This window comes from Carcharodon carcharias, chromosome 9 (assembly GCF_017639515.1).
Source record: "Carcharodon carcharias isolate sCarCar2 chromosome 9, sCarCar2.pri, whole genome shotgun sequence".
In the NCBI taxonomy this organism is placed as follows: domain Eukaryota; kingdom Metazoa; phylum Chordata; class Chondrichthyes; order Lamniformes; family Lamnidae; genus Carcharodon; species Carcharodon carcharias.
This window is the reverse complement of record NC_054475.1, coordinates 145,106,003-145,131,234: the sequence shown is the minus strand read 5'-3', so window position 1 is coordinate 145,131,234 and position 25,232 is coordinate 145,106,003. Positions and strand designations below refer to the sequence as shown.

At 42.7% G+C, this 25,232-nt stretch overlaps 1 protein-coding gene across 2 annotated transcripts in view; it reads right to left on the bottom strand.

Annotated features, from left to right (window-relative positions):
• LOC121282643 (calpain-5-like) overlaps positions 1–25,232 on the bottom strand; it is a 171,609-nt gene that overhangs the window by 48,880 nt on the left and 97,497 nt on the right. For both annotated transcript variants that reach the window (XM_041196462.1, XM_041196463.1), the window contains exons 3-5: positions 11,550–11,681; positions 7,463–7,671; positions 843–1,035 (exon numbers count right to left, since the gene is read on the bottom strand). In XM_041196462.1, the coding sequence (XP_041052396.1) occupies positions 843–1,035; positions 7,463–7,671; positions 11,550–11,681 (534 nt within the window). The remainder of the gene's footprint in view (positions 1–842; positions 1,036–7,462; positions 7,672–11,549; positions 11,682–25,232) is intronic.

The following is a 25,232-nucleotide window of genomic DNA, read 5'->3' as shown; positions in this document are numbered from 1 at the left end:
GCCATTGCTAGCCATTGATATGATTGAAGAATGCCATGTAGCACTACATGAACATATTTCTCCCCCTCAGTCACACTTGGCATGGGATATATAATAGTTAAAGTTTCCTCTGCTCCACCTCAACAAGCACCTTGATCCAAACTCAGAAGAATACTTCTTACTGCACCAGTGTGAGGTTTTTGTTATCCCCACTATCATCCCAATGATTTTTCTGAATGGCATTAACTGTGTTAGAATCAATGCTATTGATTGATGTCCATAGGAAGCAAACTCTTTTCATTGAAATATCCTGTAAATAAATGATACATTCATCACAGCAGTCTGGAACAGGTGAGGACCCGTGTTTTGGAGCTGAAAAAATGGTGTTACAGCCAAAGTACAGCTCCATCCACTTTTCAATATTATTCAGATCAGTCCATGATTATGCCAATGAATATTTTGGAATGTTCATTTTGATCACAGTGTCCAATGTATTTTATTCTATTAGTCTATTTGGTTATATATAGCTTGAGAGGCACCAATCCACATTGAGTGTGGGGCAGACCTCCAAGAACTACCACAGCTGGTTTAGGGATTGAACCTGTGCTGTTTGTATCATTTTGCACCACACTCTAGCCATCTAACTAACTGGGGTGGAAGTAGCACTATGAATATTAATTTAAGCATAGAGATTATGCAGGAAGAAAAAGCAGATAGGATGGTGCATAACATTCTGTAACTGGGCATCAATCTGGATTATGTCCTTCACTGCAGCTCAACATATAATTATTGGCCATAGCTATCCTGCAGTGGCATGATATGTCTGTTTTATACATAGAATGAGATAGAATGGAGTGACATACATGGATAGAACAGCTGATCAGCCCTCCTCGGTTGTACACTTTCAACAGCTTCTCAAACAGCTTCAGCCTTTTGACGCTGTCTTTTGCATAGTTGATTTCTTGCAGGTCTATGGTTTCTGCTACTGAGGCAGTGAAATCGACGATCGCATCGCCAGTGTTCCCTCCATCCAGGGCTTCATAGCATCCGGACAACCTGTAGGCAAAAACACAATCAATGTCACACCAAACCACCACATGCTGCTTTGGTAGAGTCAAGGGGGACAACAATCAAAACATTGAATCTAACTCCAAATGCACCATCCTATCTGCTTTTCCTTCCTGCATAATCTCTGTGCTTAAATTAATATTCATAGTGCTTCTTCTACCCCAGTTAGCTAGATGGCTAGAGTGTGGTGCAGAATGATACAAACAGCACAGGTTCAATCCCCGAACCAGCTGTGGTAGTTCATGGAGGTCTGCCTCCTTGCCTTGCCCCACACTCAATGTGGAATGGTGCCTCTCAAGCTATATATAATTGTCACACTTTAATGGAGAGAGATGCCTATGGTTCTTGGTAGACTACAATTAATTACCAGTTACCAGTATTTCCATCCAAAACCATAATATTCCTCCTACCATCAACCTTTAAAATAAAAACCTTTAAAGGTTAAGTGTCATGAAAACGTACTTTATGCCAAATTATGATTTTTAATCCACCAGCTGGGAATATCAATTGAACTTATAAAAATAGACTTTTTAAAACACAGACTAAAATGACTTGAACTCACAGCCAAGATGGCTACCTAATTTACATTACTGTACATTCCACATTCCAAACCCAATGAGATGGAGTCTGCAAAACCTCATCAAAGACAATGACCTCAGAGGAACGTGAATGAGCCATATTTCCTATTCCAACAGCACAGCATCAAGATACTCAACGAGGTGGAGGCAAACCATCAAACCTAATCACTTGAACAATAAGACCCTGGTTAAGAGGGGGAATTCCCAGACCTGACCTAAACAAGTTACAATTGAAGTGCACAATCATATTTGAATTACCAGTCTGTTGGAGAGAGTAGTCACATGATAAGCCAATCCTTTGTATGTTTTAAGCTCATGTTTTCTCAGCAGAATGGAGGACAAGCAGCTGAGAAGTTGAGAGAGATCCTTCCTCTCGCTCTCTCTATCTCCACCCAACATGCAAGCTTTTGGGTCCTGTCTGTTATTGTTTGACTCTCTCTCCATGTGCAACAGGCAGAGATTTTAAAGAAAGAACTCAACACCACATTCTGTCTCCAGAAGAACAGACAGATCGTCCATCTGCAGTTTTAAACCATCTCGACGCCAAAAGCAGAAGACCACTGAGTGAAAGCAGCAAGCAGCAGGATTCAGCCTGAAGCCAGTTGAAGCACCAAACTACATACTGTGAATTCCTTTTAACTTCTATGGACTCTAATTTGATCAACCTATTCTTCACCGGTCTGTAATCTATATTTGTGTGTTTCTATGTGTGGACTTTGAGTGCATGTTTGTGAGAAAATTGGTGCATATTTTATAACTTTCCTTAGATCGGTTTAAGTACCGACATAATAAAGCTAACCTCTTTCTTTGTTAAACTCAAGAAAACCTGTCCTATTGGTCCTTTAATGATCATAACACATAAACAGTTAAGCACTCATTGAATCGGCAAGTATATCCTTTTCAAACAAAAACCCTTTCACGTCAACTAAGGAGAGGGCAAAGAGGAAAACCATGAGACCCCTTCTCACCTGGTCGTAACATCAACTTTACCATCGCATTTTTTTGCTTATTAATAAATAATTTTTCACTTTTATATCATCTCAGTTTTCTTATCAATGTTACTTTCTAGTTTACATATCAAAACACATATCTAGACATTCTTCCACTAGAGGCAAACCAGTTGTCATTTGTCAGGCTGAAAGTGGTAAAAACATTGTATTTTATCGGCCTTCCCCTGTGGAAATTTAGCATTCCAAAAGTTGCCCTCATATCAAGAAGTTGTTCTGGTGATGCCAACTAGTATTAGGTGCAACAGAGAACTGATCTTTTCCTGCGTGTCATTCACGTATGTTCTAAGTTCTGGGACTTTTATGATGGTTTAAAAAGGTAAACAGGGTGTAACAAAGGGTAAGAGTACCTATGGCTATAGCCAAGTAGCACCTGACACTGCTGCCACGACTGTATATATTATTATAGGTTAATTGAATAGTTATGGTAATGAGTGGTGCAGATCATGATGTGATAGTGACATCAGCGGTGATGCGCTAGATACTTGGGAGAGAGGATGGAATAGTCTTGCGACAGAACAGAACCTAACACTGTATATTTTTATAAAAATATATCCTCATTGTCATTTCTTAATTTTAAACTGGACCTTATGGCTGAACAAAGGCCATTAAGATGTCTGACACTCTGTCTATGAGTTTTTGTCTGAGTCACCAGAACAAAAGAAGCCACTTCCCAGTCTCAGGAATGTCACACCCCTGAGGAGGTTACTTCTGAGGAGCTACTACCAGATCACCTGGGGACTACAGAGCCCAACTTCAAAGGCCATGAAGGCCATTTGTATTTGATAAACCAGATCTGTCAGCGGACTGCGAGAGTCTACAAAGACAATGAGTTCCCAAATACCAGACCCTCAACAAATAATATATCTTTCAACCCATTGTGGCTGAGATGTTATCAGCCTGGATCACAAAGCCAATTTCCAGACACTGGATAAATGTCCTTTGTTGAAGATATTGTGGAGAGGTAAGGTCACATGACCTAAGACTCTGGCTTGTTGAACAAGATAGTATTGCCTTCCTGGGCTGCAAGCCTAGTCTGCTGCTTTAACATCTGACTAGCAGGCCACACAGAATGTGCTCTGTCCTGATTGGACACCTGGTCCCCATCTACCTTGCTTCTGCTGAAATTTATGTACCACCATCTACAAACTGATTCATCTCTGTGTGCCTATTTCATCTTGTGGAGTCAACACCACCTGCAAAACTAATTTTATACCACCAGTTTTCAGCCCACTGACCTCCGTGAAGGAATTCCTCATGGAATTTTGATTCTGGACCTCACTTGAGCCAATATTTATTTTCTCCGTGGTCTCTGCACTGTAAAAGCATCTCTTCTCTATCTCTCTCTTTACCATATGTGTGCAGAGGGGGGCATTGCGACCATCCTTTTCACAGTTTTTGAATGTGTGCAATAAACTAACCTCTTGAGTTCATCCTACCTCGAGTCTGCTATGGGGTTATGAGTGGGAATTGGATCACACAACTGAGGGGTTGGGAGATATGCCACAACTAATTAAAAAGGAAACAAATCCAAACACCTTTCTGTTTATGGGTGGGTGGTGAGAGGAAAATTACTACTGTTTGAATGATTCCTCCCAACACCCCTGTAAACAGAAGTTGGGGGTTCAAACCCAGGATCGCTCATTTGAATTTGACCAGAGTCAAAATTAAGACACAAGCCAAATCTAAGGGAAAAGAGCCAAATGAAAGCTAAAAGGAAAAACTCATTGGCTGGAATGAATTTTAAACACAGTAACTTACCACAGAAAATTCCTTTTCCCTAACAGTAAGAAAATGGCAACTTTCAATACACAGACACGGGTCAAACAAGGAGACCGGAACAACGAAACATATGGCATCACTTAGCACAGAACAACTGAAAGCTGAGACTAGGGAGGTACAGTTAAAAATGCCCAATAAAGTGAAGAGGAATGAACTGATCCAGCAGCTGCCAGAACATTTGGATCTCACATATCCGATGGAGCAAGTAGATGAAGGCCTTAACCTTGACACCGAATCCCCTCCCTTAGCCAAACACGAGCTGGTAAAGCTCAGAATGCAGCTAGAATTTCAGGAGAGGGGAAGAGAGAAAGAAAGAGAAGCTCAGGAAAGGGAACAGGAGAGGGAAAGAGAATTCCAGCTCCGAAAATTGGAAATGAAGCTAGCAACTCAAAGGGAGAGAGAGAGAGAGCAGGCAGCTGGAAACTGCGAGTGAAAATCTCTCACTACCCAGTAGCACCCCCTGCCTTCCAAATCCCAAACTATTCTCTGAAACCCTCAAGTAAACACTAGATTCATTCCCAAATTTGAAGGGAGTGTGACATGGAGTCATTTTTTGCAACTTTTGAGAAAGTAGCAGGACGGGTAAAATGACTATCAGATATCTGGACATTCAAGAGCAACTGTCAGGGAGAGTCCAGAAGGTCTATTCCATGCTGGCTCCTGATACGTCCATGAATTATGAACAGACCAAGGCTGTGGTCTATGAGTTAGTCCTTGAGGCACATCGCCAGCAATTCCAGAACACTCACAAGAAACCCACACAAACCTACAACAAGTTCAAAAAACAGAAACAAAGTATGTTTGATTGATTGGTACAGTCTTTAAGAATCCCACACACCTATGAAGGATTGCGTGAGTTTGATCTTGTTAGAGGAATTTCAAAACTGCTTACCCTCCAGCTTGAGGACACACTTGCAGGAGCAGAGAATCCTCACAGCCCGGGATGCAGCCATCACAGCAGACAGCTACAATCTCACCCATAGGCCTGGAAACTCAGGCAGACCTTTCCCAAACCATTCCCATGGCCACTGGGAAGACAAGCAGGGGCAACATAGCTAGGGAAGGCAGCCAACCAGAAATCTGCAGGAGTGCAGAGGGCCCTGAAATTTTCTGGGGCCAAAAAGGGTGAAATAGAACCCCCTAACCACCGAGCGAGAGCTGCATGAATTTAGCAAGGCCAAAGCCAGGCCAGTAGAGTTAAGAGAGGTCCAGGAAGGGCCAATAGAATTTGAAATAGGCTCGCAGGATATCCCAGGATTAAACAGGGACGCGAAAATTCCCAGAGCAGAGAAATAGATAGTGGGGGAGATGTCCCACAAGGTCGAAGAGCCTGAAGGAAGGCAAATTATTAAGACAGGAAGGAAAAAGGGTAAGAAATTGCCTGAAATATGGCTGGTAGAAACCCTTTTTCCAACTTTAAATGGGGATAAAGCAAGTCCCCGAATAGATGAGCAGATGGGAGTGAGATGCTTCACCCAGTTGAAGAGCTACAAGGGAGTATAGCTAGAGCTGCACTGCTACTTGAGAGCAGAAGTGTTCCAGGGAACATGGAAGAAGTTAGGAGAGCGCCCGCTCCCAAGCCAAAGGCACAGGCACAGAAGCCAATGATTGGTTTGGCCAACAGCTTTATGGCAAATTTAAATGGGGACCAGGAAAGTTCACAAATTGAACTGGAAAGAGTGAGGGTGATGCCTCACTTAGTTGAAAAGCAACAGGAAGGTCCAGCGAGAGCTGACCATCCACCAGAGGGCAGTGGTGTTCCAAAAGCCATGGACCAGCTTTGAGGAAGACTATCCCAAAGCAAAAGAGAAAACACAAAAGAGTAACAATGGATTGCAGGAAGACACAGACGAAGCCCACAATCAAATCTCCCCTCAGCCTCCTCTGTTCCAAGGAGAATAACCCCAGCCTATCCAATCTTTCTTCATAGCTGCAATTTTCCAGTCCTGACAACATCCCCGTAAATCTCCTCTGTACCCTCTCTAATGTAATTACATCCTTTCTGTAATGAGGTGACCAGAACTGCACACAGTACTCAAGTTGTGGCCTAACTAACGTTTTAGTTGCAGCAAAACCTCCCTGCCCTTATATACCATGCCTCATCTAATAAATGAAAGGATTCCATGTGCCTTCTTAAACACCTTATCAACCTGTTCTGCTACCTTCAGGGATTGGTCGACTTCTAGGTCTCACACTTCCTCTACACCTCTCAGTATCCTCCCATTTCTTGCGTAATCCTTTGCCTTGTTTGACCTCCCCAAATGTATCACCTCACACTTCTCTGGGTTGAATTCCATTTGCCACTTTTCTGCCCACCTGACCAGTCCATTGATATCTTCCTGAAAATGAAATTTAGAGCCGCAGTGGAACCATCATTATCCATGTTCAAACTACCCTCCAGGTTTTTCACAAGACCTTGTGTAGGACTTCAAACCATGTAAAATATATTTTATTATTTGTATTGTACTTGTAGGGAGTGTAACGGGTAGCGTCCCTGCTTCTGGGCTCGAAGCTCTGGGTTCACGTCCCACTTCAGGGCTCAATGGCTATGAAAGGTGTGTGCATAATGCAGCCAAACAGATTGGTTATCAGCCTGTAAATCCTTCCAATACACCTGACGGCAGGCAGTAAGAGTGGGAGAGATTCATGATCAGCAGAAGGCAGTGGCAAATCACTGCAGTGCTTTGCCAAGCATAATCATGGACCAATCATTAATTGGCCAGCCAGTGTGAAATCACAGTTGGGGACTGATCGCAGGCGGTGGGCCATTCCTGGGCTGTCAACTCAACAACCCAAAATCCTGCCCCTGGGACCTGGAGCAAATGATCAATTTTTATGACTAATGAATGTGATTGAGATATCTATTTGAAATCTGGCAACATAACAAATTTGTGGTCAATGCGCAGGATTTTAAGGTACATGGACAAACTGCAGGGTCTCATAAAAATGGAGTAGCCCAATGTAATTGTTTGCTACCTATAGCAAGTAACTTGCAAGTGGCTCCAGGTTTCAGAATAAAGATAAATTTTGACACTTGCGTAATCTTACTTTGCATATGCCTTCTCCAGGAGTGCACTCCAGAACTCCTCTTTAGAGTTAGAGTGACAAAATAGGAGCTTCTCATTCATTGTCGGAAGACGATCGTCAATCACAACATCAATCCATTCGGCAAAGCGCCAAAATCGGAAGTGAAAGATGCCTGCATGACTATTCGGCTTTTTTGAGTCCCAGTCCTGCTTTTTCCAGTCTGGAATAACCTGCAAACAACAACAGGAAATTAACAACAGAAAAGGCTGGCAATGCTCAGCAGATGTGGCAGCATCTGTGGAGAGAGAAACAGAGTTAACATTCCATGTCTGAGCCCTGAAGAAAGGTCCTTAACTTGAAATATTAACTCTGTTTGCAGCATGTCCTATTTTTATTTCAGATTTCCAGCATCCATGGTATTTTGCATTTGTTACAGGGAATTAGGCATTGTAGAGTGAATATAAACTTAGCAACCACTTTGAACTATAAAACACAATTATAAATCTTTTAATTCTGCCATCTTCTTTCTTCATTCTCTCTTCTTTCCCATTCTGATCTACCCGACCTGTTTGCTAAGTTGCGCTGCCCTAACAAGATAGGCTTGAAACCTTTCATTTCTTTGTCTTTTCACTGAAGGCTTTGGAGTGAAGAGCAAATTTAAGAGATTTTCAAGAAATTTGATTTGTGCCTTAAATGGACAGAGTAGTCAGGTCGATGGCTCAATGCACCTGCCAAAAAAACTCAAATCAAATATGGCTTTGGGTCGATTTAAAATGTTGCCAGAGAACTTTGGGTGTCCAGTGAGACCCCTGCTGCAGCTTATGTGTTGATGGGAATAAGCTGAGCCAGCGGGGAGCAGGGATCTGGGCATGTAGCTGATGGCAATTTTCTAGGGGGTATCTTTCATGTACTGATAGATAGCAAGCCAGAATAATTTTGCAGCCCCATGACAAGCACATCTGCTTCTGCTAAGTTCACCTGAATAAAGCCTGAACATTTGCTGGGCCTTTAATTAAGCAGACTCCAGTGGACCCTTCAAGAATTTCTGCTTAGCCCATTTACTGGTGGCCTGGGACAATCAGATGAAGAATATACAGCCAATCTCCGCTCATATGTACCTGAGTTTTTGCATTTGGGAACAGCTTTATAGTCTGGTTTGTATATTTATGAAGCCTAATGCTTCTGTCAGGAAGGAATCCTATTTTTAAATTTTTTCATGGAATGTGTGTATTACTGGCAAGGCTAGCATTTGTTACCCATCCCCAATTGCCCTTGAACTGAGTTGCTTGCTAGGTTATTTCAGAGGACAGTAAGAGCCAACCATATTGCTGTGGGTCTGGAGTCACATGTAGGCCAGACCAGATAAGGACAGTAGATTCCCTTCCCTAAAAGACATCAGTGAACCAGATGTGTTTTTACAGCAATTGGTGATAGTTTCATGGTCACTATTGCTAGACTAGCTTTTCAATTCCAGTTTTTAACTCCAGGAGCTTCCTTGGTGGGATTTGAACCCAAGTTCTCAGAGCATTAGCCTGGGTCATACACCACCATCTCCCTGACCAACTAAAAGTTGCCAAACCAATATGCCATTCAGTGGGTTCTGGTATTATTCACAATGAAAAATATGGAGCGTTTGCACCATATTTACTCTAACAAAACAGGCGGCCATGAATTTCTCACATATTGTACTTTCATTGCTACGGAGGGCAGTACCGTGATCAGACTAACCTTTGACATGTTTCTTTGGATCAAACCAGGAAAATGGCTGCTCCATGAATATTCATATCGGCACCTATCTGCAAGGCTGAGAATTTGCGGGACCAAGGAATGATACAGTGGGCTAGATTCTCCTCTGCAATCCAGCCCAAATTGGGACAGGGTAGCAACGGAGAATGAGGCAAAATATGTGGGTGAGGCCTAACAATGCCCCACCACCCCAACCTTAATATCTTTCCCCTCAACCAGGAATTCCCCTCCCCCAATTGCCACATGCAAATGATGCTGGGAGTGGGGGTGGGGGGGATGGAATCTGGGAGGTGTTTCCCTTTGTTATCACCACTTCCTGAGGTTTCAATGTGAAAGGTAACTGGTATGGTCTTGGCTGCAGCTCTGCTGGCATTTAACAACCAAGGACTGACCAGCATCTTGTTGGGAATAGGAATCCTGGCAGGCGCCTGCTTTGTATCAAGAGTGACCCAAGACCTTGGAAATCAGTAAGGGGTGAGGTCTCACTTCTCTCTCCTGTGGATTTTAAAGTTGGTATTTGAACCTAATTCCTCTTTTGAGGATCAAGTCAGCAGAAATTATGCCTCATATTCTCCCCCAACACCTGTTCTGCCCTATGAAGAACACATTCAGCTATCTATATTTCTCCATTTAATGCTCAGAATTGTATGACCGCACGTTTAATTCTGAATGTGACAGAGGTCAGAGGAAAAATAACGCTGAGTTAAATGATAGTCGACAGTTGTGAGAAATTAAGAATTTTAAACGATGGTGATATGCCATAAAATACCAAGCTCATCAGAGTGTGTGAACACTACAAATAACAAAAATAATCAAATGTTATCTGAATAAAACTTCTGAAGCACAGTCTGACAAAACTAGAACATTGAATGTTATCTTAATTAAGAAAGAACAAATGCAATGGCCCAGATCTTCTAATCTCCGGAGGGTCATACACTGGAGGTACCCCATAAAATGTGCTGGAGGACCCCTCGGAAGTCCTCATGCACTGAATACATGGGAATTGCCTGGGAAGTTTCCATTTCTAATGGGCAATTCCCCTGTGCCTGGAACCCTCTGAAATTCTGAGTTAAAGTCAGGGATTTCGGATGGCTCCGACTCACTGAGCAGAATAGTTATCCAGGGAATCTTAGGATTAAAACCAATTCTAACTTCTGGGTAACTAGACTACTGACCCACCCGACTACATTCCCACCCCGATCCCGGACTATCCCTCTGATCCACCCCCAACCACCGTGACCCCTGACTAACCCCTGACCAATCCTATTACCCCCATACCCTGACTACCCTTCCCACAGCCATGAATAATCCCCACCCCTGATTGACTAACCTCCAACTACTCTCCCTGCCCTCCGACTACCGCCCACACTCTGACTATCCCCCACATCTGACTATACCTCAGACCCCCAAATACCCAATTACCTCCCCCACCCCCAACGACACCCCAATCCCCAACTACCTCTCCACTTCCCGACTAACCCCCAGCACACTGACTGCTCCTACATTCCGACTACGTCCCCTGACCCCCCTGACTATCCTTTTTTAGCTATGAAGAAAAATCATACAGACTTGAAATGTTAACTCTCTTTCTCTCTCCACAGAAGCTGCCAGACCCGCTGAGTTTTTCCAGCAATTTTTGTTTTTATTTTCAGATTTCCAGCATCTGCAGCATTTTGCTTTCATCCCCAATTACCACCTCCCCCCAACTACCCTCCCCATCTGCTGTCTACACCCCCATCCCTCAGCTACCAGCCTCCCCCCCGCCACCTCCCCCAGCTAACACCCAAACCCCAATTTCACCTGGAAACCCCCTGACTACCCACCCCAATTATGCCCCAACCCCCTATCAACCTCCCCACCCCTAACCACACTCATCCTCTGACTATCCTTTCTCACCCCTGACCACCCTCCCCACCCCCCCACACCACCCCCCCCCCTCCCCCCCCCACACCTGATAACCTGATTCCCCCTCCCCGACCCATCATACCCCCCCTCACCCACTTACCTTACACACTTACCTTCTCTTCTAGCTTGTTAAAGTGGCTGGGGTATTTAAACTTAACAGAATACGGCAGCTAGTGCTGTAAAGGGGGGCGGTGGGGGTGGTAGCTTCGGTTCCCCTGATGTTCCTACATTCCGACGAAAGGACTCCAGGAGTGGGCACGCTCCACATTTCTCAAGAGGTTTGGGTCCGAAGTCCAGGCGAGAAATGTGGAGCTCCAGTCTAAGGTAAGAAAATAGGAGCAGAGTGGCAATCCGATGGTGATTGTCATTCCACGGAAGATTCGGCCCAATGGAAAGAATACTGTGGGCGTTAAAGAGTATCAAGACACCAGACGTAATGAAAATGACATGCCCTCACCTTTTGCCACAGGCTGTCCCGAAGGGCTAAACAGGAACAAGCAGCCACAAACCAGCAATTCCCCAGTTTCCCTTGGTGCAGATCATGTGAACTGATTCCATTGACAAATAGATGAGGGGATTCACACAGCTCCTAGGGCAAGAGATTAAGAACAGAAAATTAATCTAAATATGAACACATTTCATCAAATTGCGCAAACTTATTCACAGCTTCTAGTTAACATGATTGAATTAGTGATGGGTCATTCATAGTGAGGTCATTCATCCTTGAATAGAAAATGCTAGAAATGTGAGAATAGGTGGGGAATGGGAAGTCACTTCAAAAGGGATGAGAGAATCAGTGTCATTGAATCCACTATCAAAGATCGTTCCCTCCGGGACACCCTGGTCCACTCCTCCATCACCCCCTACTCCTCAACCCCCACCTATGGCACCTCCCCATGCCCATGCAAAAGATGCAACACCTGTCCCTTCACTTCCTCTCTCCTCACCGTCCAAGGGCCCAAACACTCCTTTCAAGTGAAACAGCATTTCACTTGCATTTCCCCTAACTTAGCCTGTTGCATTCCCTGCTCCCAATGCGGTCTCCTCTATATTGGAGAGACCAAACGTAAACTGGGCGACCGCTTTGCAGAACACCTGCAGTCTGTCCGTAAGAAAGACCCAAACCTCCCAGTCGCTTGCCATTTTAACACTCCACCCTGCTCTCTTGCCCACATGTTTGTTCTTGGCTTGTTGCATTGTTCTAGTGAAGTCCAACGCAAACTGGAGGAACAGCACCTCATCTTCTGACTAGGCACTTTACAGCCTTCTGGACTGAATATTGAATTCAACAACTTTAGGTCTTGAACTCCTTCCTCCATCCCCACCACTTTCCGTTTCTTCCCCCTTCCTTTTGTTTTTTCCAATAATTTTTACAGATTTTTCTTTTCCCACCTATTTCCATTATTTTTAAATTTATACCTTTTATGCCCTGCTAGTCTTTCCACCCCACACCCATTAGAGCTGTACCTTGGGTGTCCTGCCATCCATTCTTAATTAGCACATTCGTTTAGATAATATCACCACCTTCAACACCTTTTTGTTCTTTTGTCCTTTTGCCTGTGACATCTTTTGATTATCTGTTCCTATCACTGCTTGCTTGTCCCTACAACACCACCACCCCCCAACTTCTCTCCCCACACCTACCCCCACCCGCCCGCCCCACATCCCCTTAAACCAGCTTATATTTCACCCCTCTCCTAATATTACTCAGTTCTGCTGAAGGGTCATGAGGACTCGAAATGTCAACTCTTTTCTTCTCCGCCGATGCTGCCAGACCTACTGAGTTTTTCCAGGTAATTCTGTTTTTGTTATCAAGGATTTTGTGTTTGGTGAAGATCGTTCACTCTTAGTAAAAGGGCTCAACTCTTGACCTAAGAAAAGAACTATGACATAAAAATATTTTATGGCTGAGATAGAATACTGTTGAAGTTGCTAGGCCTTGTTTCACTCAGGTTGAACAATATTTCTAGTACTTTTTCTATATTAACTGTCATTTTGAATTTAGACACTAAAATATAATGCAGCAGTCATAGATAACAGCAAAGACATGGTTCACATACTTTTGCTTCTTCTAAATACTTAATGAATCTCAATAACAGCTAGTTTTTCTATAGCACCAAAATGTCCCAAGGCACTTCACAGGAGTGTTATGAAGCAAAATTTGACACTGAACTATTTAAGATCTTCCCAATATTTATTTGGAGGAAATTTCTGTTCATCTAGTCTTGGAAGCCAGACAAGTTTCAAGGCAGTGGTCGAGACAGGTGGTAGTAGGTAGAGCTGGATACCATCAATGTAACATAGGAACTGATGTGTTTTCAGATGAGGTTACTGAGAGGGGCAGCATGTAGGTAAGAAATGAGAAGGGGCCAAGAATAAATCCTTGGGGGTACCATGGCAATGAACAGGTAGAGAAAGGGTTCGTATGCATGTTTAATTAAAATAAGTAAGTTTAGAAAACTTTATAATACATTAAGTAGAAACCTTGAGATTTGTCAGAGAGTCTGGTCATTCTTTATATAAAAGCAAAATACTGCGGATGCTGGAAATCTGAAACAAAAATAAAAATAGCTGGAAAAACTCAGCTGGTCTGACAGCATCTATGGAGAGGGATACAGTTAACATTTTGAGTCCGTATGACTCTTCATCAGAACTGAGGAAATAAAGAAATGAGGTGAAATATAAGCTGGTTGAGGGAGTGGGACAGGTAGAGCTGGATAGAGGGCCAGTGATAGGTGGAGGCAAAGAAGAGGCTGCAAAAAGATGTCATAAACAAAAGGACAAATGGGGTGTTGACGGTAGTGATATTAGCTAAAGAATGTGCTAATGGTGACATTAAGGGTAGAAAGCAGGACGAGCAAGTAACAGATAGCCCTCTATCCAGCTCTACCTGTCCCACCTCCTCCTCAACCAGCTTATATTTCACCTCAATTCTTTATTTCCTCAGTTCTGATGAAGAGTCATACGGACTCGAAATGTTAACTGTATTCCTCTCCGCAGATGCTGTCAGACCTGCTGAGTTTTTCCAGCTATTTTTATTTTTGTTTCTGGTCATTTTTCAGCCTGCAGAGTAGGTGGAATTTAGAACTAGGTTAGATCTCAAGGAGTAGCGATATACAGAGATGGACACATAACACTTGGCTTATCTTTTCCCTCAGTTCCTGTTGTTCCCAATCCTTATGTATACAATTGTTTGAGTTAATACGGTTAAAGAAGCACCTCCTAAATTCAGGTAGGTCAGAGAATTTTGGATAAGCAGCCTGACAGACAGTGGCAAGTCAAGGGTACAGGGCAGCTGGTGGAGATATCCAACTATTGGTCATAATATGCCTGACACTAGGGCAGAATTGTCCCAGATTTGCACTAAGTGCAGTAGCGGGTGGTTAAAATGATGTTTTATCCACTGGCCGTGATGGTGGGTTTTCACGCCGGATCGTTCCAAACTCGCTGCATTACTTATGCATTCCTGAAAAACACGCCGTTTCCATGGGGGGGGTGGGCTCTCATTCGCCCACTATGCCATCACCTTGCCGCTTCATCATGCCGGGTACCATATTTAAAGTCCAATCGCGTGTACACATCTCAGTGCTTCCAGCCTATGACTGCTGCAGGGGAGATGCCCGTGAAAGGCAAAAAGACTGCAGCCCCCAGATTTAATGACACATCACTTTAATGCCATTTAGATGCCATGGAGGCCCCCATGCTGTCCTCTACACCCACTCTGGCCGCAGGACAGGCAGCAGCATTACCAATCCAGCATGGCAAGTGGTGGCAGCGGTGATCAGTGCCAATGCTGCACTGACGAAGTTGGCCATCCAATGTAGATAGAGGATGAATGATCTCATCCGTGGGTAAGGCAACTATCTCATCACTCTAAACTCATACACTCAAGCTCATCACACATTCACTGGCATCTCATTCACTGCCAGCTCAAGGGACATCACCACCCATTCTCACGCACATACCCTCACATCTCCATCAGGCCCCATCTCCTCTGGAGACTGCCTCCTCAGCCCTCACCATCTTGAGGCCACTTGCACAGATCAACATGTTCCCCCACACATCCCCTGGGATACCCTCCTTCCCCAGTACAGTATTCGTCCTGAGGCCACTTCTCCCCCTTCCCCAAGCAAGCCCTAGTCCTAGCCATTGAAGAGCCACCCACATGTGGCTGATCTGGTTGGCAGGGACCTACCCGTGATCCCGCTAAAAGTGATGTGGTGCTGTCTGTGAAGCCTAGCGCTGATAACTGCAAGTGCTGACCGAAACAACATAGGCAAACAAACCTTGAAGTCCCGAGTGAAATGCAGGCCGCCAGGTGCACATTGCTTATGTGCTGTTGTGAAACATATCAGCGTGTTATCCTGCTGACGTGGATGGACAATCCAGTGGGCAGGGTGGGGAGCCATGGATGGGGGATGAGCCCGGCGGGCTGGCCTAATAATGATATGCAGTGAGGTTCCTGACGTCCGGTGGTGGGAAATGCGGCCCACCATTGACAGGCTGAGTGGGCAATCGCAAACTGGTTTCACGCTGTTGCGAAACTAATCACACCATAGTGTCTGCTCACGTCACTGAACACGCCCGACACCGGCAGACACAGAAAATCCCGGCCAATGATTGCAGGTGATGACACTAAGGGAGAGCATATAATTAAGGAAGAGCAGGAGTTGTTAACAGATCGAGAGTTCCAGAGGTGGAAGGAGGAATCATTGTTGGAAATGCCACATTCAGGTAGATAGGATGGAACTATGTGAGGACTGTCCTTCAAAGGTAGTTGGGAAGAGATGTTAGAGATGGATGGCTTGTTGAATGCTGCTGAGATAAACTAACTCAGTGCAGAGTGGAAATTAGACCTGGTACTATTTGGTCGGTGCAGTGGTTAAGTTTGTCTTGCACCCAAAATAGGTAGGTCTGGTTGTCTGGTTAGGAGATAAATTCAGGCTAGCAATGGTAGCCTTGTGCAGACAGGAGAAGCACTCTTGCTCCTTCCGGCTCCACAAAATATAACTTTGAAAAAGTCTGATTACGTCTTTTGCGCAGCCTTTAGTGACTGCTGGTTTAGTCACTCAAACATACAGCAACAAGGCTGAACAGCTTCACCCATTTGAGCCTGAACTTAGTACTTTGTTTGTTATGTGAATTTTCACACTTTTTCTCCCTTGGAGCATGACATGGAAGGAATGCAGGATAAATAACAATGTGTTGAACCAGGTTGTGAACACTCCCTTTATGACTGATAAATCCTGGAGTGGGACTCGAACCCTGGGTCTTCCAGCTCAGCTGCAAGAACACTACCAACTGAACCACTCAGCTACAGGGATCCTACAATCAATTTAGATTTTCAATTTGCGTAAAGTAAACTATGCCTGGTTTAGCAGATAGACAGCTTGCCCATTTACAAGCACTCGACAAACTTCGGACATCAATGGGTGGTCAGGTGCCACTACCAATTTTCAACAGGTAAAAACTGGACATGCATTGGGTTTTTCCCCCTGTGGCTCAATGTAATGCAGGACAGTACCACAGTACTTCTCAAGCAATTGTTCATGAAGGACTGTGCAGTCTTATATGTGAATGATGACATTATTTTTGTAGCTAGAAGTAAGATAATTGACATAATTATCCTCGCCAAGCAGTTGGCATACTGTGCCTATTGCAGAGGATTGGTAAGGCGATTGTTGTGCTTTAGGAATGAATGGGTGCTTCTCTTTCCTGTCAATCAATTTGATTTGTTTTTCTGCAAATTATAGCACACAGTAATTGATGGGCTACAATTTGACATTAGATACATTTTCCACTTGGAACACTTGGAAATAAGTTCTATTAAATCTTTATGTGATTTTTTTTTTCTATTTTAGGTAATAAAAGTCAATAGCAGCTTTCTGCATGATACAGATTAAAGAGAACAACTTTAAGCTTATTGATAGCAAAAATCTGTGTGAGTGTGTTAAAATATATAGCACAAATTGATATGATTTAAAAGGATTTGAAGAGGGTCAGCACTTGACTGATCATTGAAAACTTGTACATTAATGTGGATAAATGCAAGGTGACACATCAAGCAATGCACAACATCAACTCTGATCGGAAAACAGAGCAACTGAAGCTTGAAGGAGGCAGAACAGCAGAAGATTGGAGGATGTTAATGGACCAGTCTTTGCAAAATCCTCTGTAGCATGACAGGATAATGAGCATCTGGCAAACTGGATTTCAAGAAGCTCTGGCAGAGGAATACAGCCTAGGAATATTCCAGGAATATTACATTACTTATAGAGCATGTACAGCTGCCCATGTGGCTCACCAGGCAAATGTATTAGCCAAACTAGATTTAACTCAAGGACCAGGTAGATCCCAGATTTTACTGCTGCTCATGTTTTTTATTCTTTCATGGGATGCGGGGGTTGCTGGCAAGGCCAGCATTTGTTGTGCATCCCCAGTTGCCCTTGACAAAGTAGTAGTGAGCTGCCTTCTTAAACCACTGTAGTCAGTCTGGTGTAGGTACACCCGCCGTGCTGTTGGGGAGGGAGTTCCAGGATTTTGACACAGTGACAGTGAAGGAACAGCAATATAGTTCCAAGTTAGGATGGTGTTAGGGGAGGGCTTTCAGGTAGTGGTGTTGCCATAAGCCTGCCACCTTAGACCTTCTGGTGATAGAGGTTGTGTGTTTTTGCTGCCGAAGGTGCTGAGCGAGTTGCTGCAATGCATCTTGTGCGTGGTACATGCTTTTGCTGCTGTGTGCTGGTGCTGGAGGGAATGAACATTTTAAGGTGGTTTAAGATGTCAATCAAGCGGGCTGCTTCCTCTTGGATGGTGTTGAGCTTCTTGAATCTTGTTGGAGCTGCACTCATCCAGGCAAGTGGAGAGTATTTTATCATTCATAAGTTGTACAGATGTTTTATCTATTTGGCCATCAATGCAACACAGTGAAAATGTTTTTGCACTAGCTTCCTAGAGCTGAAATGTATTTTAGGAATATTGGCCAGGACTTTCTTTCTCCCTTACGGGATTATTACCATTATTATTTCCATATTATTTCCCAGGGTAGATAGACCAGATTCACATTGATCTTATTTTCAAGGACGTTGCTTGGAGGGTTGTAATAGCCCATAGCAAAGCCGGGTGGGGTGAGAAATTTAAATGTACCATCATTCTGCCCTGACATGAAGCATCATCAATAGGATCAACTAACTTTGAAGCTATAAGAGATCCAATGGGCCCCATGTAGAAACTTTGGACTCACCTTGCCATCATGGGGGTCTCTTGTTGCCTGAATTCATACTCCTACCCACAGCCAGGTAGTGATTTCTGCCAGATGCATGCAGGAAGTGGGGGTCTGAATATTAAAATGAAGCCTGGGAGTTAAAGTCTCTCCAGACTTCAAAATGCAATCTTGGTGCCCCTAACATTGGATGATCCCATCCAAACTTAAAATTGGGAACTTTGTCTACATTTTCCATCAAAAATGTGTATGCATGCGCTGTCCAGATCTAACAATTTACCCTGATTTGTGGCAAATTATTTAACAAAGGATACATGGAATGCCTAACACACAATCTCTTGTTACCTCAGGAGCTGGAAGAATGTCATTTTACCAGGCCACAGAATGCAGGCTAAAACTACTGTTGACACTTATTTACAGAAAAAGTATGTAGAAGCAAGCAGACAGACAAGACGTAAGTGAAATTTAGCTAACATAAGGCCGGGACTTTCCAGTCCCACATGCTGGTGTGATCCTTTGGTCCCACTGAAGTCAATGGACTTTGGGCTGACTCGCCACATCCACCACAGAAGGGCTGGAAAATCCCCACCATAAATTGGACTGAATGTGTAAAAACTGGGGCTGTCAAATGTAGTGTAAAGTGTTAATGTAAATAGATAGTCTACATCAGTATTCAGGGTTCTAAGTGTGGCCTGTGAGACACTTTGTTGACCGTTGACCACGTGCAGCATTGCCAGATTCCACTGGTTCCCATCTGTGTAGTTTTTTCCTACCGATATTATTAAAGTGATACGCACGTAAAGCAAGGGCACGTGAAGTGAGGCGTGAGCTGATTGCGCACAAGATTAACTGTGAGTCGTGTGCTCTCTCTGCATCCAAGCAAAGCGCTACATGCAAACAGGCTTTTTCTGTTATCAGATGCAAGGAGCGCAACAGACTAATGATTGGAAACCTCAGTACTGAATTGCGAAGTCTTTGCACATCCTTCAGTCCTAAACTAAGAAAACTTGAGAAGGACAGATCCAATCGGAAGTTGCACTATGATGTAAGTAAAGTAAGCGTAAATATTTCTTTTATTTTTACCATTTGAAGTTAATGACAGTTTTATTCATATATGAATGATTAACCATTTTTTATAATTCATTATGAAATATTTGGCGTGTATTAAATGTATTTAATCTTATTCATGGGGTTATGGTTAGTGCGCATGCCTGATTTCACTCTTGGGACCCACTAAGATGAAGGAGGGCCATTCATGCGGCCCACTCACTCGCCTGGGGTGCCCATCACTGGCCAACATCATCATTGATGTAAGATCACATGGCAACAAAGTATGCTGAGAGATAGTTCTATGTGAAATCTTGTGCTAAGCCTTATCCTGTACGTAGTTAGAAGAATGTTTAATAAAAGGTAAAGTTTACCAACAGTCTTGCCTCTAGCAGTCTCTATTGGTCCTAACCAAGTACAACAGATCAAACAGCTGAGAAAAGGAATTGAGGTTAATCTCAGTTAATTTTTTAAATCAAAGTTAATCTTAGGTTTAATCATATATTTAATTGATGCGATTACTGCAACCATCTCACTCAAGTTTAGTTTATTTCTGATATTTTAAATACGTTGAATTATATAGAAAAACTCAAACTGAACTGTTTGTTGTGAAAATAACTTAGGTGATAGTGGAATTGTTTGACCATAAATACAGGTGTTTCAATGAGCACCTTTTTAAAAATAAACTTACCATTCACATGCTCTTCATACTTTTAAAAATTTATTCTTTCATGGGATGTGGGCGTCACTGGCAAGGCCTGCACTTGTTGCCCATCCCTAATTGCCCTTGAAATGAGTGGCTTGCTAGGCCATTTCAGAGAACAGTTAGGAGTCAACCACACTGCTGTGGGTGTGGAGTCATATGTAGACCAGAACTGGTGAGGATGGCAGATTTCCTTCCTTAAAGGATATTAGTGAGCCAGATGGGCTTTCATGACAATCGATATTTAGTGCTTTGTTCCATAATGCTTTAGTTTACCTTTACATTTTTCCCTTTAATTGTTTTCAGCTAAATATTGATCAGACCAATTTTTTTTAAATGTTTGACAGCTTTATTTTGCCCCTGTTCAGAGGGCATTCTTAAGAGTCAACCACATTGCTGTGGGTCCGGTGTCACATGTCAGCAGGTAAGGACCGCAGATTTCCTTCTCTAAAGTGCATTAGTGAACCGAATGGGTATTTACAGAAATCATTTCATGGTCATCATTAGACTTTTAATTCCAGATTTTTTTTAAAAATTGAATTCAAATTCCACCATCTGCTATGGTAGGATTCAAAACCAGGTACCCAGAGCATGATGCTGGGTTTCTGGGTTACTAGTCCAGCAGCAATACCGCTACGCCATTACCTCCCCCATGTGGTGCAGGCTCTAACGGGAATGCTTTCACACTCTTTCGAGCCCCATCGCATGCACTCCTGCTGCCCCTCCTCTCCTAGTTCAACAATATGAAAGGCAACTGTCGTGCAGGTTCTGAGAATTAGGATGTTGCGCAAGACTAAATACAACACGAAATGATCAGCTTCCTGTGTGTAAAACAAAATTTCGGGGGCCTTGTTAGTAATTTTGCTTTCTCTTCCTACGTGTCTTCTTTTGATGGGTTTTGTTCTTGGCAGCGCTGACTTTCATCTCGGCTTCCTCTTCAACTTCCCTATTGGTCAGACTAGGCTCAGGTATGAGCTCAACTTGAGCAACTCGGTAGTTGAGTCTTCCAGCATTTCCTCATCTGTCAGTTCCTTTGAAAACTCAGGGGTCTCTATTTTTAAGGCTTCTTGGCTTCCATGTAGCTGGTTCTTCAGCTCTTCCATTTCTTTTTAATATTTGTTAGTTGTTTCCTGGAGAATTAAGTATTGTTGTGCTTTCTCGGCTAATTGATTCTTCATCTCAACCAGAGACATGTGGAATTCTTTCTGGTCTTCCTCATACCTTTTTCGTGGTACAAATTGGGGTCTGAGGGAATCTTGCAATATGCAAAAGTCCTTCTGCAGGTTTTCTTTTTCTTTTTGGAGGTTACTGACTTCAACTCAAACTCTGTCCTGAAGCATCATCTCTACGAGTTCCTTTTGTTGAGTCTTTACGTACTCCTTTTTCCAAACAGCAACATTTCCTGCTTCTGACTGAGATCTCAGTAACCCCTCAAGATTGATCTTTCTTAACCAGTTTCTTCCGAGGAGACTTCATCCTCTACCTGCTATCATCATGATGGGTAGATTAGCAGACTGGCTTCTATATTGTACTGGAACCTTGCATATACCTTTCACTCATAAGTCTTCGCCGATATATGTCTTTAGTCTGGCATCTGAGTTTTCCAGCATCAGTGAGTGGCTTCCTCCACTCAGATACTTAATTGTGTGTTCCCCTATGACTGTTGTGGATGTGCCTGTAACCACCTCCATTCAAATGGGTTTTCTGTTGACTTCTACTGCCACGTAGATTGGCTCTGTTTTACCCATTTTTAAGTTGTGTAGCGAGTAAACATCTGACTCTCTTTCTTCTGGCTCCTCCATTATATAAATTTCATGACTTCTGCCTTTTTGTTTGAAATTTGGCCTCAACTTCCTTTATAATTGGTTCTTTTAAATTGCTGTTTGTTTGTAGGCTTTCTGGTTCCAATTCTGCTATTATGAATGTGGCTTTTATCCGTTAAACCATTGCTTTATGCTAGTCTGTTAATGGTGGCTGTTTCCTGCCTTTCTGCGGAGCCCTGCGCTTCCGCATCATTTCTAGCTGGTGCCTCCCTCCCGACGTGCTCCCTTGATTTCTTCTGAGTCCCTGACTGTGCTTTCCATTGCGGGTGCCAACTCAGCCTAAATTTGTTTCTGATAACAAGCGTTTCTAAATGGCATTTTTGTTAATCCCACACAGTAATCGGTCTTGTAACATGTCATTAATCGACGTCCCGACCTCACAGTGCTGTGTCAATTGTTTTAAGGCTGTTACATAGCAAGCGACTGTCTCTCCAGGGACACAACACCTTGAATTGAATTTAAAACTCTGCGTTGTCACCAAGCGTTTCAGCTGAAAGTGGCTTTTCACTAGATTCACCAACTCATCAAAACTCTTGGAATCTAGGGTGTTGGATGCCAATAGACTACGAATTAGGCCGTATGTTTTACTGCCACATGTCGATAAGAGGATTGCTGACCTCTTCTCCTCCCGCGATATGTCATTGGCCAAAAAGAAAAATACAAGGCATTCAATATAATGTGACCAGTCATTGGTGGTCTGATCAAATGGTTCGATGAGGCCAAATTGTGGCATATTGGAGAGCAATAGCTTTGATGATTATGGTGAGTACTTACAATTGTAATGTCCTTACAATTAATCTTCAGGGCATGGCTGGTTCACTACAGTTGAGTTTTCGCAGCCTTCCTTGGTGTCGTTGACCGGTCATGTTTTGCCTCGTCACCAGTTGTTATGTTTTACTGTGGGGCTGCTTTGCTCGCGAACAGGCTGCATGCTTACCTGTCTGCAGGTGAGTCAATTGCAATATATGGCAGAAGCAGAGACCAATATGAAATGAAGCACATACTACTTATTTACACAAACAACAAAGCACTAACATGATGTGTGCTTCACCAGCCAGACCCTGCTCTAGACTAACATTAACATGGTGGACCGCACTACACATCTATTGGGTCTTACAGTCATGTGGTCAATCTGCTCACAGTTTCATAAAGGTATTTTACATTGATTACCACACAGAAGAAGCCCTGGAGCTGCAAACAAGGGATATGGAGAAAATGTCCTTGTATATTAGAACTTCAGTCATCAACAATTTTTCCCGATAACTCATTCTGCCTACAGGCCACTGACAGCTTAACTGAACAACCCTCTAACTTCCAAAAGTTTGTATGCAATAAGTACTTTTAAACAAAATCATTTTACTTTTTGTAAAACTTTATTTAAAATAAACACAATGAAACCATTTGAAACCTCCTCTTTAAAAAAGTGCCCTTGATTTCCACAACTTGTAGGAAAATTTGCAAACCTTGAATTCTGTCAATAGTGAGCCCAGGTTAATGCCCGTTCAAAGAAAACCAACACTTGGAACAGGGGAATTAACACAGCAAATATAAATGGACACCAGAAATAAGATGCCAAAAATAAGCTCCAGACAGGTTTAAACATTGGAGTCATTTTAAAATCTGCTGGATTCTCGATCAGAGAAGGTGAGGCCTTTTTTAAATCACTGTCTTTAATAACTGTTTGATAAGCATCTCCACTCCTGGTGCTGCACACTCTGTCGCTCGCAATGATGTCACAGTACAACTGCTCATGCATGGTGTTGGCAGCAAACGCAGCCTTCATCGAATGGTAAGTGCTTCTGATCACCTGATTATACACATCACACCACTAGGGGTCAGGTAACTGGCAAGCAGGAGCACCAGATACAAGCGCTCGAGAGTTCATTGTAAGATTAGCGAAAGAATTTTCTAAGTTTAACTTGAATGCACAGGAGGACATTTAGGTGGTGTTTGAAAACATTGTTGAACAGTTCCTTTTTTTGAAACATAATATTAGTTTTGTTCCTTGTTCGATTAAAGTATTAAAATATTAAATGTCAAAACAATTAATTTGTTAATTGCAGCAATTAATTAACAGCTCTAGTAAAAGCAGAGTATCTATAATCCTGCAGTTTGTCTCCATTGGTTCTTCAAAATATATCTCTGATGTTAATCACATGAGCAGGTTTCTCAGCATTCTTACACTTCCAGCACAGAAAACTGACAGCATGAGAAAATCCCTGGATTACAAGGATAATTTTTTTTTCTTTTGAAGATCAAGACCAACTCTCAAGGATGACATTGTCTTTCAAGATTTCATTAAATTGGGCATCAAAGTAAGACGTTAATCTTAAATCACACTTTACAGGGAATTTTCTACTTGTCTCTCAATCACGGAAAACAGCTGCACCAAGAAATAATTCACAACCACTGAAGTACGATAGACTTAGTATCCTCATCTGAATAATACTTTTTAAATCTGCTGTCCCAAGTAAGAAAATTACTCATTTCATCAGCTGTTTTCCCTAGACTTGTAATTTACTGTAAACTGAGTTATTAAGCTACTTAAAATATGTATGAGTCCAAGAGAAAATTTCTGGGCTTTGCACAGTGGGATTCTGCATGTGACCTTATTTCACTACACTGTGGCGCATGGGAGGAGCAGGCAATCACCATTGCAGAGGACCAAGGCATCTTCAAAATGCTAGTGCTCTCAAACGGCATTGTAGAATCTCACTGTGTCAGCTGGGAGCCAGGAAGATTCATGGCGGAGGAGGAAGAAAAGTGATTTTTTTGTCTACGTAAAAAATTTTACACACGTCCAAGTACTTTCAACTACTGAGTGGAAGCCATTTGGGTCCTGTGAGGTTTTGAAGTATGTGATAACCAACTTTGTTGTGTGGTTAATTTTTTTAGAGAAAGAAAACTTGTAATGATTGATATTTTGGCTTAATAGTTGGGACTATCAGTTTCACTGTTCCGTTTAGCAAGAGTCTTCCCAAGTCCTTCAAACTGCCAAATGCATATTTGTTTAATTCACTGTACCATTAACTTTAAATGTTCTAGTGAACTAGTTGCCAAACAGCTAATTCTTTAATTGGCACCTTGCATTAAATGAGTGAAGGCATATGCAAGCAGCTGGACTAATTTGCATAGTTAAAACTTAATCAGTAAGTGTAAAGTTAAAATCATATTGTGTGACATTAGTAAAAGATATATAAACAATGTTGTGTAAAATTTGCCCTAAGGAAGGAAATTAACCTATTTATTTTAAACATTTTAATGTCATTGTAAGATATAACACATGAGCTCTAGATGAAAGTTAATACATTCATTGCTCCTCGTCATTGCCATGATCATCAGTCC